The following is a 15,724-nucleotide window of genomic DNA, read 5'->3' as shown; positions in this document are numbered from 1 at the left end:
ATGGCTTTGCTAATGTCATCCTATGTCTAGAATAACATTTTCTCCCCCATTATACCTCACTCAGTATTGAAATGATAACTTCCCTTTTTTGGGGGGGTGGGTAACTAGGGATAGAACCCAGGGGTGTTCTACCTCTGTAGTCCTTTCTTTTAATATTTTGATACAGGGTCTTGCTAAGTCACTAAGGGTCTCCCTAAGATACCGAGACTGGCCTCGACTTGTGATCTCCCTGCCTCAGCCTCCTGAGTTGCTGGGGTGACAAGTACCCACCACCAGGCCCAGTTCTAACTTTCACCTTTCAAAGTTCAGACCGAACACTTTGGATCTCAATAAAGAAAGTTTTCTTTCACCTCTGGTACTTACCATCTTTAAAACGACCCACGGAGCCTATCACATGTGCCTTGGGATACACACAAAATACACAAACACACAATTTAACCACAAACTATCAAAAGGCCCTTATTAATAAAGCCTCCTCACACTTCCCTCTTACACCAACATGGTACCTGCTGGTTTGCTAAATGAAGCCACCCTACCTGTAATGCTGCCATAGCTATTCAAAGGCCATTTGGTCCCATGGCTTTCCCCTGACTTTCAGGGACTTAACACTAATTCATCTTTCTCCTTTCCTCTCCATGTCACCCAACACTCCAAAGGACGATGCCAAGCTCCTAATGTGGGACCTCCCAGTCCTCTAGGCTGATCCACACTCCCCTCTCCACCTCAAGTGGACTCAAAGGTCACAGCTTTTAGGAAACATTTCTGAAACCAACGTACTATTCTGATCATTTTTATTTCACTCTTTGTCTCTCTCCTTCAGAAAATTCTGTAAAAATAAGTGTGCTTCTCAGGTGACGTGAGTGGGAAGGCCACATGCACATGTGGCTGAGGCAGAGGACTGTGCAAATCAATGCGGAAGAGGTATAAGTCTACCTTGTAAAAGAGATAATTCACTGAATTATAATTAAAACTCTTGATACTTACAGCCCGTGCTGCTAATGTCATCAACACCCCCGTCAGAAAGGTCAGATAGTATCCTGGGTACACCCCATGCCAAATGGCAGAGAGAAAGAAGGTCTGAATGGTTGGACTGACGGATGCCCGTTCATAACACACCCTAGAAACCATGAAACACAGAGAGCCGAGAGGCGTGAGTGGATGGAGCAGCCAATCCTGCACTGAGCATTCTCCTGTCACTTGGCAGGATTACTGTAGCCACTGTCGATCTTGGGTAATAACTTGGTTTGTGACCTCAGGGAGGTTACAGTTATTTAGTATCAAATTTAGAGACATAAATTCCTACCTTCCCACAACCACCAAATTATCATTTCTACTATTTGGGAGTCTATAAAATTTTTCAGAAATTTATATTAAAGTTAGGGCTTTTATTCTACATATACTTCCCCCCCCCCCCCCGCCCTTTTCTTGATGATACTGGGAACTGAATCCAAGGCTTCTCTATGCATGCAATCTACCTCTAAGCTACGTCCCAGCCCTTTTTGTTTTGTTTTGCTTTTGGTCAGGGTCTCACTGAGCTGCACAGGCTGGCCTTGAGCTTGTGGTCCTCTTGCCTTAGTCTCTCAAGAAGCTGAGATCACAGGGGTGAGTTATTGCTTTCTTTAAAAACACCTAAATTTTCAATTCAACATGATTCTTTCTGGTAAATGAAATGGGCTATGCTTGGTCTGAAGTTTTCTGATAACAGGGTATATAATTCAGGTGAAGTTTTTACTAAGGTATCAAATTTAGATGTAACAACAATAACAACATCACACACAACAGATGAGCTCAGAGAATCCAAAGCTACTTGGGGGCTTGGCTGGGAATAGGGAAAACCCGGGTATCTCAAGGGGTAAAGATATACCAAGGGTCTTAAAGGAATGCTGCAAAGGCAGGGGACTTTGAGCCCTCTCTGAACAGGTGCAATGCTTTAAGAATAAATTCAAAACTGAGCACATGTCTGTGGACACTGCAGAGCGAGCCGGGGTGGTTGTGTGCGATCCTAGCCTGGGCAGGCCCAGCTCTGTCCAGGGCTGGTGCCCTCCCCTTCCCAGCTGCACACATCCTTACCGACACCTTGGTGTGTGCCCTCTCATAATACCCACTAAAGGGGTTTGCCTGTGCCTGACCCACAGCTGTGCTCTGGGACCTCTGTGGGGACTGGGTCTTCGTCTTACCCATCTTTGAATCCTGTGCCTAACACATAAAGATCTGTTGAACTGAAATAGTCAAACTGGAACTACTCCAGAAAATCTGGGGCACGGGTAGAGAAGCTGTACACACTTTCTTTAAAACCACATCTCTGGGGATGGCAGCAGAGTCACCGAGGACACTGGCAGAGGCCTGGAGGCTGAGGAGGCCATGATAGAGACCCGTGACTCAAGCCCAACCATCCTGATCTGGTAGTGCCCCAGTGTGGTGGGTACTAACTGTTTCCTGGGTTAACGCCAAGGCCACAATGTCACTCAACACACTGTTAATTTAGTTAAGAACGTGAACTTGAAGAAGTTCAACTTCAAGTACTAGACGCCAAAATACATCTAAAGATGTTCTTGAAGGAACATACCTTTTGAGCCAAAGAGCTGTCTGGATATTCCAATTATCAAGAAACATCTTGAAACTTGTTGACATCTGAAAAACAAAGAACTTTTTCTTTGGCCAACAAAACAATGAAGCTTTAAATATTACTTTAAATAAAGTAAAAAACTTAAAACTTCTTCACAATTATAGTAGCAAAGGATTCTTCATCCCTCGATGCTATTTTTCTAACATAGTAATAACATCATTCTTGAAAGGAGTTTATCGTTGGGAGTGAACAAATGAATTCTATTTCTCCTGAATGTCAACATTTCCAAAGCTTGCCATGAAACTACTACAAAGAGAGTCCTGCTGGAGTACACCACAGACACGTCCACACCAACGCTGGCGTCCCTACCCATCATCTTTTTCGTGCCCAACCCCTGCAGTTGTCTGGGTGAAGTGGGAGAGGAAGATTATGTGCGCTTTTGTTTTAATTAACATTTATGTTTGGTGGTGTTGGGGACTGAATCAAGGGCCTCCTGCACACGAGGTGCACTCTACCTCTGAGCTACATCACCAGCCTTCTACCATTTAGACTCCGCGGTCCACTATTTACTACTGTCATATCAGAACCCTTGAGGCCTTCGTCTCTGTTCCTTTCAAGCTGCCTGCCCAGGACAACCCAGCCCCCAACAGCAAGCTGCCTCCTTCCCACAGGCACAGCGGCCAGCCAAGCGGGGAAGGGCAGGGAGCATTCCCGTCTCCAGAATAACGGCTCTGCACTCTAAAAGCAAACACCAGAGTATCAGCAGCTTCTATGCTCCAACCCACTACTCAAGAGATCCCTTGTCTCTTGTCCTGTCACCTCCTGCTCCCTCAGGAGAGATGGCCTGCCTCCCTCCACAGATGTGGACCACTCGGAGCCACCCCCTGCATGCACGCTCACCCTCCTCCATCCTGGGTCTTCAGGTCCACCTCACGCCGCCTCTCCCCACCTCACAAGTCCCTCCCACAAGTGAGGGACCGTATCTCTGTCTCTCTCCTCCTACTGTGTGCACACTTTCCTGCTTCAAACCTTCTCCTCGTTGCTAATTAAATATGCTTTGCTCTCTCCATTTTAAAACAAATCACAATGAAACCAAAAGTTCCCTCCATCACCTGCTACCCACCCAGGCACCTCCCTCAAGATGACACACTCTAACTCTGAAAGTTGTGTCACCAGACTCGTGCCCCTGTCCTATTTGCCCATTCCTGAAACCATCCTTAACAAAAACACAGCGGTGGGCTCTTGTCTGTCCCATGCCACGTGGCCCCTCAGGGACACTCTGCAGAGCTGACCTGCACTCCCTGGGGAGAGCCGAAGCTTTCCTTCCTCTCCTCCATGCAGGAGGAGGAAAGCTGGTCCAGGTGGGCTGCATGAATCCCACCCTTCTACGTATAAGCCACAAGCACACACAGTGTGTCTGCTGCACTGGCGCCTCCCGGGGAAGACAGGGAGCACAGTGCAGGGAAGGCGCCGCAGGCAGGTGACACACAGGGGCTGGACCACCACCAAGCCCGTGTCCCCGGCTGCACAGGACCCATCCATCTTCCCTTCTCCTCTCCACTTTTATTCCTGACATTAGTAAGAATATGTCGAAACAATTACTACAATTTCATTTCACTTGTAAATGATGCAAAATTTATGCCCAACAAGGACATTTTAGAAGCCATTATCAGATCTAACAAAATTAATAGTAATTTTTCTTTTTTAAGACAGCCTCAAACTCCTGGGCTCAAGCAATCCTCCTGCCTCAGCATCCCAAGCAGGTGGGGCTACACATACCTACCACCTAGCACACCCCGCTCTAATAATGACTTACCATCATTTAATACACATTTTGGATTTATACGGTGTGGCAGGCCACAGTCTCTTTTAATCTGTAATATCCTCTCCTACCCTCTACTTTTTCCATGCCACTAATTTGTAAAAACAAAAACAAAAACAAAAAACCCCACGGGTCATGTGCCCTATGAAATTTCCTAGTTCTGGACCTGATAGTTGACGGCCTCCCTATTCTGCATTCCTCTACATTTAGAAAGACCCAGTGGCCCCACTCAGGGTTCATTACCTTGGGCAGCTTCCCCAGGCCAGCGCTCTGCTCCCCTGGGGCTCGCTGCAGCACTCTGTGCCTTCTGCTCACGTCTAGGAATGACAAGGCTCCTGGGTGCGTCAGGTCTGGGCCATTTTTATAAAGCTCCCCATTGACCTTTTACCTGAAGTCTTGGCAATCTCTCCTATTTGGACAATGCTTTTCACAGGCTGGCAAAACATCTGCTCTGGGTTTTCCTCCTCTCCTTGGCTGCTCTTCCCCAGTGGCCTTCCTTGCCTGGCCTCATGGTGCTCCTTTAGGACCCACATCTCCTCTTCTCTCAGCGTTCTCTCCTGGCCACTCTCTTAGTTTCCCCCAGGGCTTCAACCGCTACATACTGTGAATTCCCAAATTACAATTCTGGGTTCAGGTGTCTCTGTCGACTGACCATTTGTTAGCCTGCTGGACAACTCAGTGAGTCTGAAATTTACACACATTATCTTTCTTCCTCTGCATCTTTGTTTCTTGGTGAGAAGCATCACCATGACCCCAGCTGCTTAGAACAGACAGCTGCCTCGACTTGCACCTCGTCTCTCTGCTGGTTCCAAGTCAACACCAAGTTCTGCCGAGTCTCTCACACGGTTCTCCGAAAGCTTCTTTCTTTCCACTCCCTCTGGTGGTATCCTAGTTTAGGTCACCAGCATCCTCCCAATAGATCCTTGCCTGTTGAGGACAACAAGTTCCACAGGCTGGATCCTACGGTTGCGGCTCACTCGTTGCCCATGTAACACACCAGCAGCACTCCATCCCTGCTCTTGCAAGAAAGTTCAAAACCCTTGATAAGGTCTGAGGCTGTGCTTGGCCTGCCTGGTCTTGCACACCTTGAGCACAAGCAGGCCTCACGGCTGCCCCAACTTCTCACTCTCAAGCTGCTCTTCTACCTAGAGTACCTGGCTGTCTCCTGCTTAACTCTGCTGTCCCCGAGACACCTGCACCAAAATAAGCCCCAGTCTTAGGAACACTACCTGCCAAGCCATCTCTGATCAGAAACCGGACGGCACTGACAGAAGACCCACACCGTAACTATCTTACTCACTGGTTCCTTGGGGCCTGGGGCACAGGGTTGGTCATCAGTAAACGCAGGGAGAGTGACAGAATGAGTGTTATTATTATTAAAAACCCTTCAATATGAGGGGCAGCACGTCAAAGCCTGTGAAAGCAAACTACGGTGCTTCAAGTTCCACATGATAGGTCCTTAATGACTTACTCACCTCTATTTGCTGAATTCTCAAATTGGAAATCAAGTCCCAATGAGCTGCTCCATTTCTGTCGTATCCTCTGAAACCAAAGCCTGCAGCATTGTTAATAGCATCAGCTGTAGCAAAGTTAAAAAGAAAAAAAAAGAAAAGTATTAAGAACCTTTGTAGTAATTCACCATATTCTCCCAGGTGTGTGTTATCCTTTTATGTGTCCTTTATTCTTAAACTGTAGAAACAGATTTATTCTAATTTTTAGGAAGGTTAGAAACATCACATACAAGGAAAATAACTACCACAAAAAGGGCAATCTGATTAGTCAACAAAACATCACCCATGAAGCATGAGTGAATGTTGGGGGCTGAGCCATGTGGGCTGCGCCAGGATGGCGACTGGCGGCCAGCTGGAGGTTGCTTTGATCACATGGCAGTGAGGAGGTTAATTAACATAAGCACACCCAGGTGATTTATCATTGGCGGTATTCAATTAAGTCCCGCACACAACACGTGCACAGGTGTTCCCGAGTGCTCCTGCTTGGGCCTGCTCGCTTTGACCTTTGCTGTGATAGGGCAGCTGGCTCCTCGCCTGATCTCAACTGGCGTGGCCCCACCCTCCGCCTCCTGGAGGGAATATAAGCGGGCAGTAGGCAGAAGGCAAGGAGCAGCAGCTAGCAGAGAGAAGAAGCAGCAGTAAGAAGCAGCAGCTAGGAGGAGCAGCTAGCAGAGAGAAGCAGGCAGCAGCAGAAGGCAGATCGTAAGAGCGGAGAACTGAGAACACAACTCTAGGTCGTAGATAGATAGCACCTAGTTCACAGGATGTAGGACGCACCTCTAATGTGCGTCAGATCTCTGGTAAGCATAGAAGCCTGTCTTTCTCTAAAACTTCCTCTATGAGCAAGGCCTATCTTTCTCTCAAAGCCTCTCTTTCTCTAAAATCAAGCAAGCCTCTTTTTTCCTCTATAAGCTAGAGAATAAGCAAACAAGCAAGGAAGCAGCACAGGAATAGAAGTAGTTTATTTCCAGTCCACCTCCGATAAATACCCGCGCAATTGTTGCGGCGGGCGGCGACAAGTGAAGGGCAGGTGCAGTAAGAGCAGCGGGCACCAACGGCGTCTCCTGCCCATGTGTGTGGAACATAACTGCAGCACCAGAATACTTCCTGGAACACAGCCCAGAGCACTCAGCCACAGCTGCTAGGGAATGCTCCACCCTGAGACCACCAGCTCTTTTAGATACATATTTGCCCTTTATTATGAATAAGAATATATAGGTGAGGCATAGTGTCTTCATTTCAACTTTCTCCTTTCTTGGTTCACTAGAATCCACTCTATGTCTCCAAAATTTGTTTTCTAATCCTTTTAACCACAATGCTCAATTAGTCATCTTTGATTTACATACCTGCTTGAAGTTCTTCCTCAAATAATCCCTTTCCTGATCAACTGAAAAGTTTGTAATTTATGCTGTTTCTAATACAACCAAAGAGTAAACTGAAATCCACTAAACCCAAAACAAAAGAATATGAATATGCATATGGATATCCTGAGTTGTGTTATTCCTTATTAGTGTTTTAGTAGATCAAACAGGATTTTTAAAAATTACACTTATGAGGAAAAAAGAACAAATGCATAAGACTGATCCTTCCATCAGGGTTAAAGAACCCAGCAGCCTTTGGTCAAGGAAGTGTGAGCCTTTCAGTAAGCCTACCAATATAGCAATGCTCACTTTAACAAAGTAGAATCCAGCACAGCAGCACGCCCACAGGCCGCCACCCCTGGTTCCCAACTTGCTCACTCCTGCCATCTTTTCTGGCCTCTGCCATCCAGAAGCAACTCGGATGGAGACTGGCCCAGAGATCAAACTGCAGGTGTGGCCTCCCTTTACTCAGACCCCCAACAAGAGCTGGGCCTGTCTCCCAGGAAGGCCTGAGGTTCCAGGAAGGCAAGGTGAGTGACCTGTGATTCCACGGACCCGACCACTGGCATGAACTCAGACTTGTCCTTACATGGACTATCAGTGCTGTGCCAACTTGAGTTAAAGGCAAAACACTGCTCAGATTCCAAGAAATCATTCATTTGAAGGGGTAAGAAGAGGGCAGGGCCATAAAGGTGGGAAATCTAGAAGTCTGATTCCTATTTTGAGAAACCTTGAAATAAAAAATTTAACAGTACTGTCAAGGTAGCCATTTCATATCAAAGAAACGGAATTCAAAAACATATATCCACAAGAACCCAGCAAAGTAATTACCCACATGATTTATTATTCTTTTAAAAACTATGATAAAAATGCAAAAACTAAATTAAAGGATGATTTTGGAACTCTTAAGATTTCTGTAAACACCTTGGACATCCAGATATCACTGAACCCCAATTTAAGAACCAAGGGACAGTTTTTAAAAAAGGCTGTGGGGACCAGGGATGGGCACACCCAGGTGCTGAAGTGAGCCTCATTCTGCTCCTTGCCTGATCTGAAATTGCAACTTAGAATGCAGATGTTAACCATCAGTAGTAGTACCTACCAGTACAGTACACTACAAAGTTCAAGCACTTGTTGAACTGAATAGCCTTATAACCGGCACAGCAAAAATTCTTTGAATGTAGTTCAATTTCAAATTGTTCTGTTTATTTCCATAAAGAGGAACTGGGAAAAAGAAATTAACTCACCTTTTCCTGGTTTTTCAAACCAAATATTGGGGTAGGGGAATCAGACAACCTTAGGAATCTTCTAATTGTCACAATCAGCAAAGAAATAATTAGTAATAAGCCTGTTTTTCTCGCATCCGTGTGTGGTACTGGGGACTGTACCCCAAGCCCCATGTGCTAGGCAAATACGTTCAGTGGCGCTACACCCCAGCCCTTTCCATTCTTTGAACTGGAGATGGTCTTGCTAAATTGCCCACATGGGTCTTGAACTTTCGATCCCCCTGTCCTGGCCTCCCATGGTGCTGGGACTACAGGCCTGGGCCACCGTGTCTGGCCTTCTCATGCATTTCTTAATGTCACCCAAAAAACACTAAGTGTCTATGGGGAAATTCAGTCTCAGTTTAAGGAGATAATTTTTATTTCTTTATTTTTGATGGTACTATCACTGAGCTCCATTCCCAGTCCTCTTTGTTCTGAAACAGGGTCTCACTAAGTTGTGGAGGCTGGCCTGAACCTGGAGTCCTCTCTTTAAGTAGAACAGCAGGTGTATAAATATCGTCAAGCATCTCATTTGGCATTACTGATGTTTAAATTGGTTAGAATAAAAAATCTTCAATTCTTAAAGATACCTTAGTTTAGAATTCACAGGAGGTAACGTTATATTTTAATTGGCAATTAAATTGCCAGGTACCATCACTTTTAACGATGCTTCCGTCTGGAAGACCAAAAGCAGGGATTTCAGTCCCAAACTGTGTTTCACTGAAAACGAAATGAAGCACGTGGTAAAGGCCAGTCCCCGGCCTGGTCCCAGCCTCACTTGGCTGATGTGCTTCTTCAGGGGGTCACTCAGTCACCAAATACCAAACACAAGGCAGATGAGTCTCGAGAACAGAGCGTCTAATCTAGTGGGTCGATACAAGACGACACTTATCCAAGAGGTTCCGATTTGTCTTGTGACACGCATCTCCACTTCGTCTACCCACCAAGACAGGAGCATCAGGCCGTCAGCCCATCGGGTTCTGTTCGGGCAGGGTGACAGGGCCTTGGGAAGCACTGTTTCTCCCCGTTTCTTCCTTCCTGCATGGCCCCAGCTACACCTGTCAAAGCTTAGGCACTTCCACAGCTCTTGCTCATGAACGTAAAACTAGCCATTTTTCACATGCTGAAATCCCATTCAATCTTAAAACCACAACCAAGTGCTATCTTGTCTCTAATACCTGCTTCACCTGTCAGACATAACCAACAACCTCTTCTCAGTGTACCAACATAATTTTGTTCACTTTGCTGATGAAGTCCTTATCATATGGTTAACGGTCTATTTAGATTAGGTATCACATGGCAATCATATTAGATGATAAGTATCTTGAGGGGAGCAACTGTTTATACATATTGTAGCTACCACAGAATCTAGCATTCAATAGGCATTTAATAAATACATCACTTCAATAATTCACTGATTTTTACCTTATAAAATGGCCTGGACCCAGTTTTTAGGATATCCCTATAGTAGGTAGAGGGTTTCCGTCATCTACACAGACAACTCCCATTTTTCTAATTGGTGTTTAACTATACATCCTCAAGAGGGTACTCTTGAGCCAGGTATGGTTGGTGTGCCTGTAGGCCCAGTTGCTGGGGAGGTGGAGGCAGGAGGCAGCTTGAGTTTAGGAGTTTAAAGCCAATCTGGGCAACACATAGAAGTCCCATCACAAAACAAAACAAATAAACGAGGGTACCCCTCATGATTAGCGGTAAGATACACTTCAACACAGAAACAGAAGAGTCGATTCACACTTACCTAAGGTCCATGCAAAATAGTACTTAGGTCTGGCAGCTAGTAGCGACATATAGAGATAGGTAACCTTGGTCGGCCATGAAGCTGTGGCTCGAAAGCCCTCGTCGATGTTGTACTCCACGGGCAACGTGCTGGAGATGGTCAAGTGCAAGAGCAGGGAGAGCCCACACACCAGGAGCTTCTGAACAACGGCCCCCTGCAAGGTGTGAAGCGAGAGTCACACCTGGTCCAGACCCGCCGAGGAGCTCTTATGTGCTACCACTGACACACATCCTCACCCAGCACCAGCACAAGTGCTCCCGGCCCTACATCGGGAGCTGCCCGGCACGCAGGGTTTCAGGAGCCCCATGCCCACAGGAGGCAGCAGGAACACAACCACAACCTGGACTAGAACATCGATTTGTGTTTTCAGAACTTTCAGGGAATCAAAAAATCTAAAAGCATGAACAAGGCTAAAGATGTGAATGTAAATGGATACCGAAAAATATTAACACTAATAATGTTTGATTTTAATATGAAAGTTAAAATTGATATTAAAGTATGTTATTTGGAATCACAAATTGCTAAATTCATTTCCACACTAAGAAACACCTGCAGGCTTTCTGGGAGGCGGGCTGGCTGAGGTACAGACCTGGCTGCATCTGGGATGGGAGTGGGACGGGGACAGGGCACATGGAGGTTGACACCACAGCTTTCTCCCTCCAGTTCTCTTCTGTTTTTAAATTGTGTGTATTTGTGTGTCTACACACAAATATATATAGACAAGCATATGGACACAGATGCTTGACTCTTGCCTGAGCCATTCTTTTGGCATTTGTTATAAAAAGTATTAAAATATAAGCTTGGTCACAGCGGTGCACACCTGTAATCCCAGCAGCTCAGGAGGCTGAGGCAGGAGGATGCAGAATTCAGTCAGCCTCAGCAACTTATTGAGCCTCTAAGCAACTCAGCAAACTCTAAGTCTCTAAAAAAAACATACAAAACAGGGCTCAGTGGTTAAGCACCCCAGGGCTCAATTCCCAGTGCCAAAAAAAAAAAAGAAGTATTAAAATACACATGTTCTTTTATAAATTACTTAATTTGAATTTTATTTGGCTTTTTAAAGCACAGAGCACTCTAAATCCATATATTCTGTTAGACATTCCTTTATTAGATACAGCCTTTTCTTTCTCCACTTATGTCTTTTTTCTACATACATACCACACATACAATGCGTGTACGTTTGGATGTATATATACACATATGCATATTCCATTGTGCTTCATATACTTTCCAAGCTCTAGGCATTTCATGAACATTACTTCTATAATAAAAATATACACATCTCTTTAACACTGAAAAAAAAAATTTTTGGCATCATTAGGGATGAGATCCAGGGCCCAGAACTTGCTAGGCAAGTACTCTACCACTGAACTACACCCCAGCCCTCTTGGTGTTCTGTGGTTTTACAACTCATACTATTTCTGTATTTTTATAAGGCCAGGATATTTCAACCTCATTCAGTATAAAAGAGATGATTCAGGTCATGGAGACCCAAGTGGAAAAAAGAAAAGGCTACATCCAAATTGAGAAATGTCTAACAGAATACCCAGAGTTAGAGTGCTCTCTACTCCAAACGGTCAGATAAAATTCAAATCAAGTAATTTATAAAAGAACATCTATATTTTAATACTTTGTGTAACAACGCCAAGAGAATGACTCAAAGGCAAGAGTCAAATCATGTGCTAGATTCATTGCAGTTCTCAAAAAACTATTTTATTCTTAGTTGTCCCTTAGTACTGAGGGCTCAAGGGTTCCTTGCTGCACCTGTGTGTACTGGGAACTAAACCTAAGACCCTGCACATGCTCGGCAAGCACCCTACACTAAGCTACATCCCCAGCCCTTTTATTTTTTTGAGATGGGATCTTGCTAAGTTGCCCTGGCCTCTTAACATGAAATCCTACTGCCTGTCTCCCAAGTAGCTGGGATTCCAGGTGTGCACCATCACACTCAGCTAGAGCACTCTGTCTTCACACTCTCTCCAAATAGCTTACCTATACTTTTGCATGAAAACATTTTTAAAAAGAGAAAAACTGAAACTGAAAATGAAGCCGGATGAGATGAATGACCCCATACATCAGCCTGAAAATGAGGTCTGGAATACTGTGTCCGTTGAACCATGGGCAAGATCTCAGGTTTTTTTTTTTTTTAAAAGGAAGAAAATTAAAGTAACACAGATGTGATCTCAACTTCCAAGAGGCATACATACCAGTAAGAACCCCCAAAAGGGATCAATCGGTCAAGTATCTTTGAAAAGCTGGGGAAGAGGAGGAGGCCTAAACCTGGGAGAGGAGCTCCTGGAAGGCAGCTCTGGCCAGTTTCTCCAGCTACCCTGCTTTGTGAGGGGGAGTGTGTTGTGTGTGCATACTGCCACCACAGACACCTGATTTACACATAGGAGAGGCCGTATCTTAGGGAGGCGGACGCCCCTCCATCTTTATAGCAGGAGGCTGGAGAGATCCAGGCTTAGGGACGGTCTGGTGTGGGCTGGGCAAGGTGCTGGAATGGAAGTGGAGAGCCCGGAGAAAGTCCACCTCCTGAGGGGCACCCTCTACCCCTCTCCTGCACCCTGCACCCCTCCAGTGACCACCAGTCAAGCCTGTGAGGCACAGAAGACGGGGATCTCACTCTAGAAACCAAATAGTCCCAGAGCAAAGGCCTACAGACATCACGATGGACAGGCCAGTGTTGCCTGGGAGCCATCCTCTTCACAGAAGAACTGGCACTTAGGCACAGTTAGTCTAGCCCAAGACACACCTCTCAGCCTCTTGCAGCCAAGGAAAGCTATGCAATTATTGATCATGGTCAAGGGATGTGAGCAAAGGGAGCCTGGGTCCCCAGGCCTGTGGGCTGCCACAACATCCACAGACGGCTGACAGCCAAGCTGTCCAATGAGATAAATGTCCACTTCGTTTAAATTGTTACTTTGGTCCTACATTAACTAATGCAGACAGACAACTGGGAGGAGCAACCAAAGCAACTGGCTACTTGACTATCCTGCCTTGGACCTTAAGAGTCTGCATAGCCCACTGAGGTACAGTGCTTCCAAATGCAGCTTTGAGGGATTTACAAGTAACTACTGCTATTTGACTTTGTAAACCATATGCCTATGGAATTTACATAAAATATATTAAAATGAGGTAAATTTTTAAACAACATTTGCCACTGTCAACAACTTCTGATTATAATGTCTACAGCTCAAAAGAGGAAAGCAACATTTTATAAGAGCAAATTCCACACAAATAAGAGAGGTGATACAAACCTGGTTTATTCTTTGTTGGGTTTGATTCACCACTACACTCATGTTTATAGCTCTTGGTATTTTTGAATATTTTACAAAGTTACTTGCAAAGTTATTTTACAAAGTTCGTTTTACAAAGTTATATTCTCCCTAAAGTGGGGAAGACAAGCTGAACCTGTCACTAAGGGTCCTGCATCTCGACCCCAGGTTTTCTTTCTCCTTTCAGTGTTCCATTAAATTTATAGGAGTTGTCTGTACAGTTGTCCCTCAATGTCCACTGGGAACTGGTTCCAGGACTCATCCCAAATACCACAACCCGCCGATGCACAAGCCCCTTGTATATAATGGTGTGATATTTGCATACAGACTATGCTTGTCCTCCCATGTGCACCTTGCAGTAGTAATAGCTACTACAAGGTGCTAGGAAAACAGCTGTCATGCTGCATTGATTAGGGAATGACGACAAGTCTGGACATGCTCAATGCAGATGCAATTAAAAAATATTTCTGGTTCAATCTGTGGATACAGAACCCTCAGATCTCAAAGGCCAACTGTAATTACCTTTACTTTGTTATAGAAGTGAGGCCTCTGAAGGATTAACTCTCAGCCTGGACATATGAATACTCAATGGAAGAGACTACAATTTCAAGTCTAAATCCAACCTAGTTTGATCTGGCATTTCTCAATTAATACTTAACCAGTAATGAAAAATATGAAAACAAAAACATCCTTCTGGCATGAAACACAATGAGCCCTACGGTACAAAAGGACTTACAAAAGAATCCACAGCTTTGCAATCACTCTGCCGCCTGCACACACGCAGGACGGTAGCTTTGCAGAGCAAAGGCGGTGAGCCCTGCTGCAAGCCACCTGCAGAGGAAGCATGGAGCCCCTCACCGCGTCACACCAACTTTCTGATTGGCCTGTTATTCCTCAGGGAACACTCAGATCAAATGCGATGGAAACAGCATACAGGAAGCCGGGAGCTCAGAGTGTTCTTTAAAAAGCAGTATGCAGTCCAAACCCCACTGCAGTTCAAAGGACGGAAAACTGTGTTCAGTTGGGAGGCAATTTAGTACAGACTCCAGAGCCAGGCTGCTTGGGTCTGAATTCCAGTTCTCCTCCTGCCAACCCAGGAAAGCCATGATGTCAGTTCTCTCCCCAAAGGCAGCGAGGACAGCCGACACCTCCCGGGACTGCCTGCAGGAGCAGCGACCAATGAGGGGCTTCACCAGAGCCTGGTCATTAGTATTGGTTATTAGTATTGCTTCACTGCAGGAACCAGAAAGAGCTTTATGGAAAAGACGATGTGTGAGGCAGGCATTTAAAAAGGAACAAGATTTTAACTGGCAACAATTAGGAAGAGGAGGGATAAAGCAGGAAAGTAAAGGAGAACAGTGTTCCCTACGTGCGGATCATACCGCAAGGCTAAGGAAGCAGCCTGGAAAATGAGCCAGGTCCAGACCACAGGGAGGGCTCACAGGTAAAACACCAACTCTGTACGCTACACAATTCTCACTAAGGGACTCGGCACACAGGTTCTGTTCTCTAATCATGGCTGCATTTCTATAAGGCACCACTACTTGGTGTATATAGTGTGAAGAATCATTCATTTTGAAAAACTCAATGAAATAGGGAAATTCAAAATGTGAAAACATCATTTTTAATAAGATGAACGAACATGTTTTTATAAAGGCTCCAGATACCCTCATGGTCTTACGTTTGGAGATGGCTCTGTTCTTTCATACTGCACCTCTTCTTTTCCGTTTTCGCTTGACTGTGTCATGTGGTATGACCTGCCTTCAATGAAGGTAATGTAGTCCTTGTAAGAGCAGAGGGGGCCTGCCAGGATACCCATGAAGTTACAGTTGTAACTTACATACTCCAAGAGGCTCGGCATGCGCCTGCAAGGAAAAGACGCAACTTGTGAGATGAAACCATTCAGAAGATTTCACAGGAATAAGAGCATCTACTTCTGTTTTTACCATGTTCACAATAAAAGCAGCTTTAATTCCCTGCACCCACACAGTAAGACCTTAAAAGACTGGGATGTGATAATGCCCGACAGTGTTTCTCAATTAGTTTCTATGAACACCTGTATTAGCAACTACATTTCTACTTAGATTTCTCACTAAGAAAGAAACCTAAGACAGACATGACAGGCA

General features: G+C 45.2%; 1 protein-coding gene across 8 annotated transcripts in view; it reads right to left on the bottom strand.

Annotated features, from left to right (window-relative positions):
• Window positions 1-15,724, bottom strand: part of MBOAT2 (membrane bound glycerophospholipid O-acyltransferase 2) — a 133,868-nt gene that overhangs the window by 8,978 nt on the left and 109,166 nt on the right. For all 8 annotated transcript variants that reach the window (XM_079110966.1, XM_079110967.1, XM_079110961.1 and 5 more), the window contains 5 exons: window positions 15,280-15,463; window positions 10,282-10,474; window positions 5,864-5,967; window positions 2,567-2,631; window positions 985-1,117 (listed from right to left, as the gene is read on the bottom strand). In XM_079110966.1, coding sequence (XP_078967092.1) covers window positions 985-1,117; window positions 2,567-2,631; window positions 5,864-5,967; window positions 10,282-10,474; window positions 15,280-15,463 — 679 coding nt within the window. The remainder of the gene's footprint in view (window positions 1-984; window positions 1,118-2,566; window positions 2,632-5,863; window positions 5,968-10,281; window positions 10,475-15,279; window positions 15,464-15,724) is intronic.

The sequence above is a fragment of the Sciurus vulgaris genome (genome assembly GCF_902686455.1).
Source record: "Sciurus vulgaris genome assembly, chromosome: 14".
NCBI lineage: Eukaryota > Metazoa > Chordata > Mammalia > Rodentia > Sciuridae > Sciurus > Sciurus vulgaris.
The sequence above is the reverse complement of the archived record's forward strand: the minus strand, read 5'-3'. Positions and strand labels throughout refer to the sequence as shown.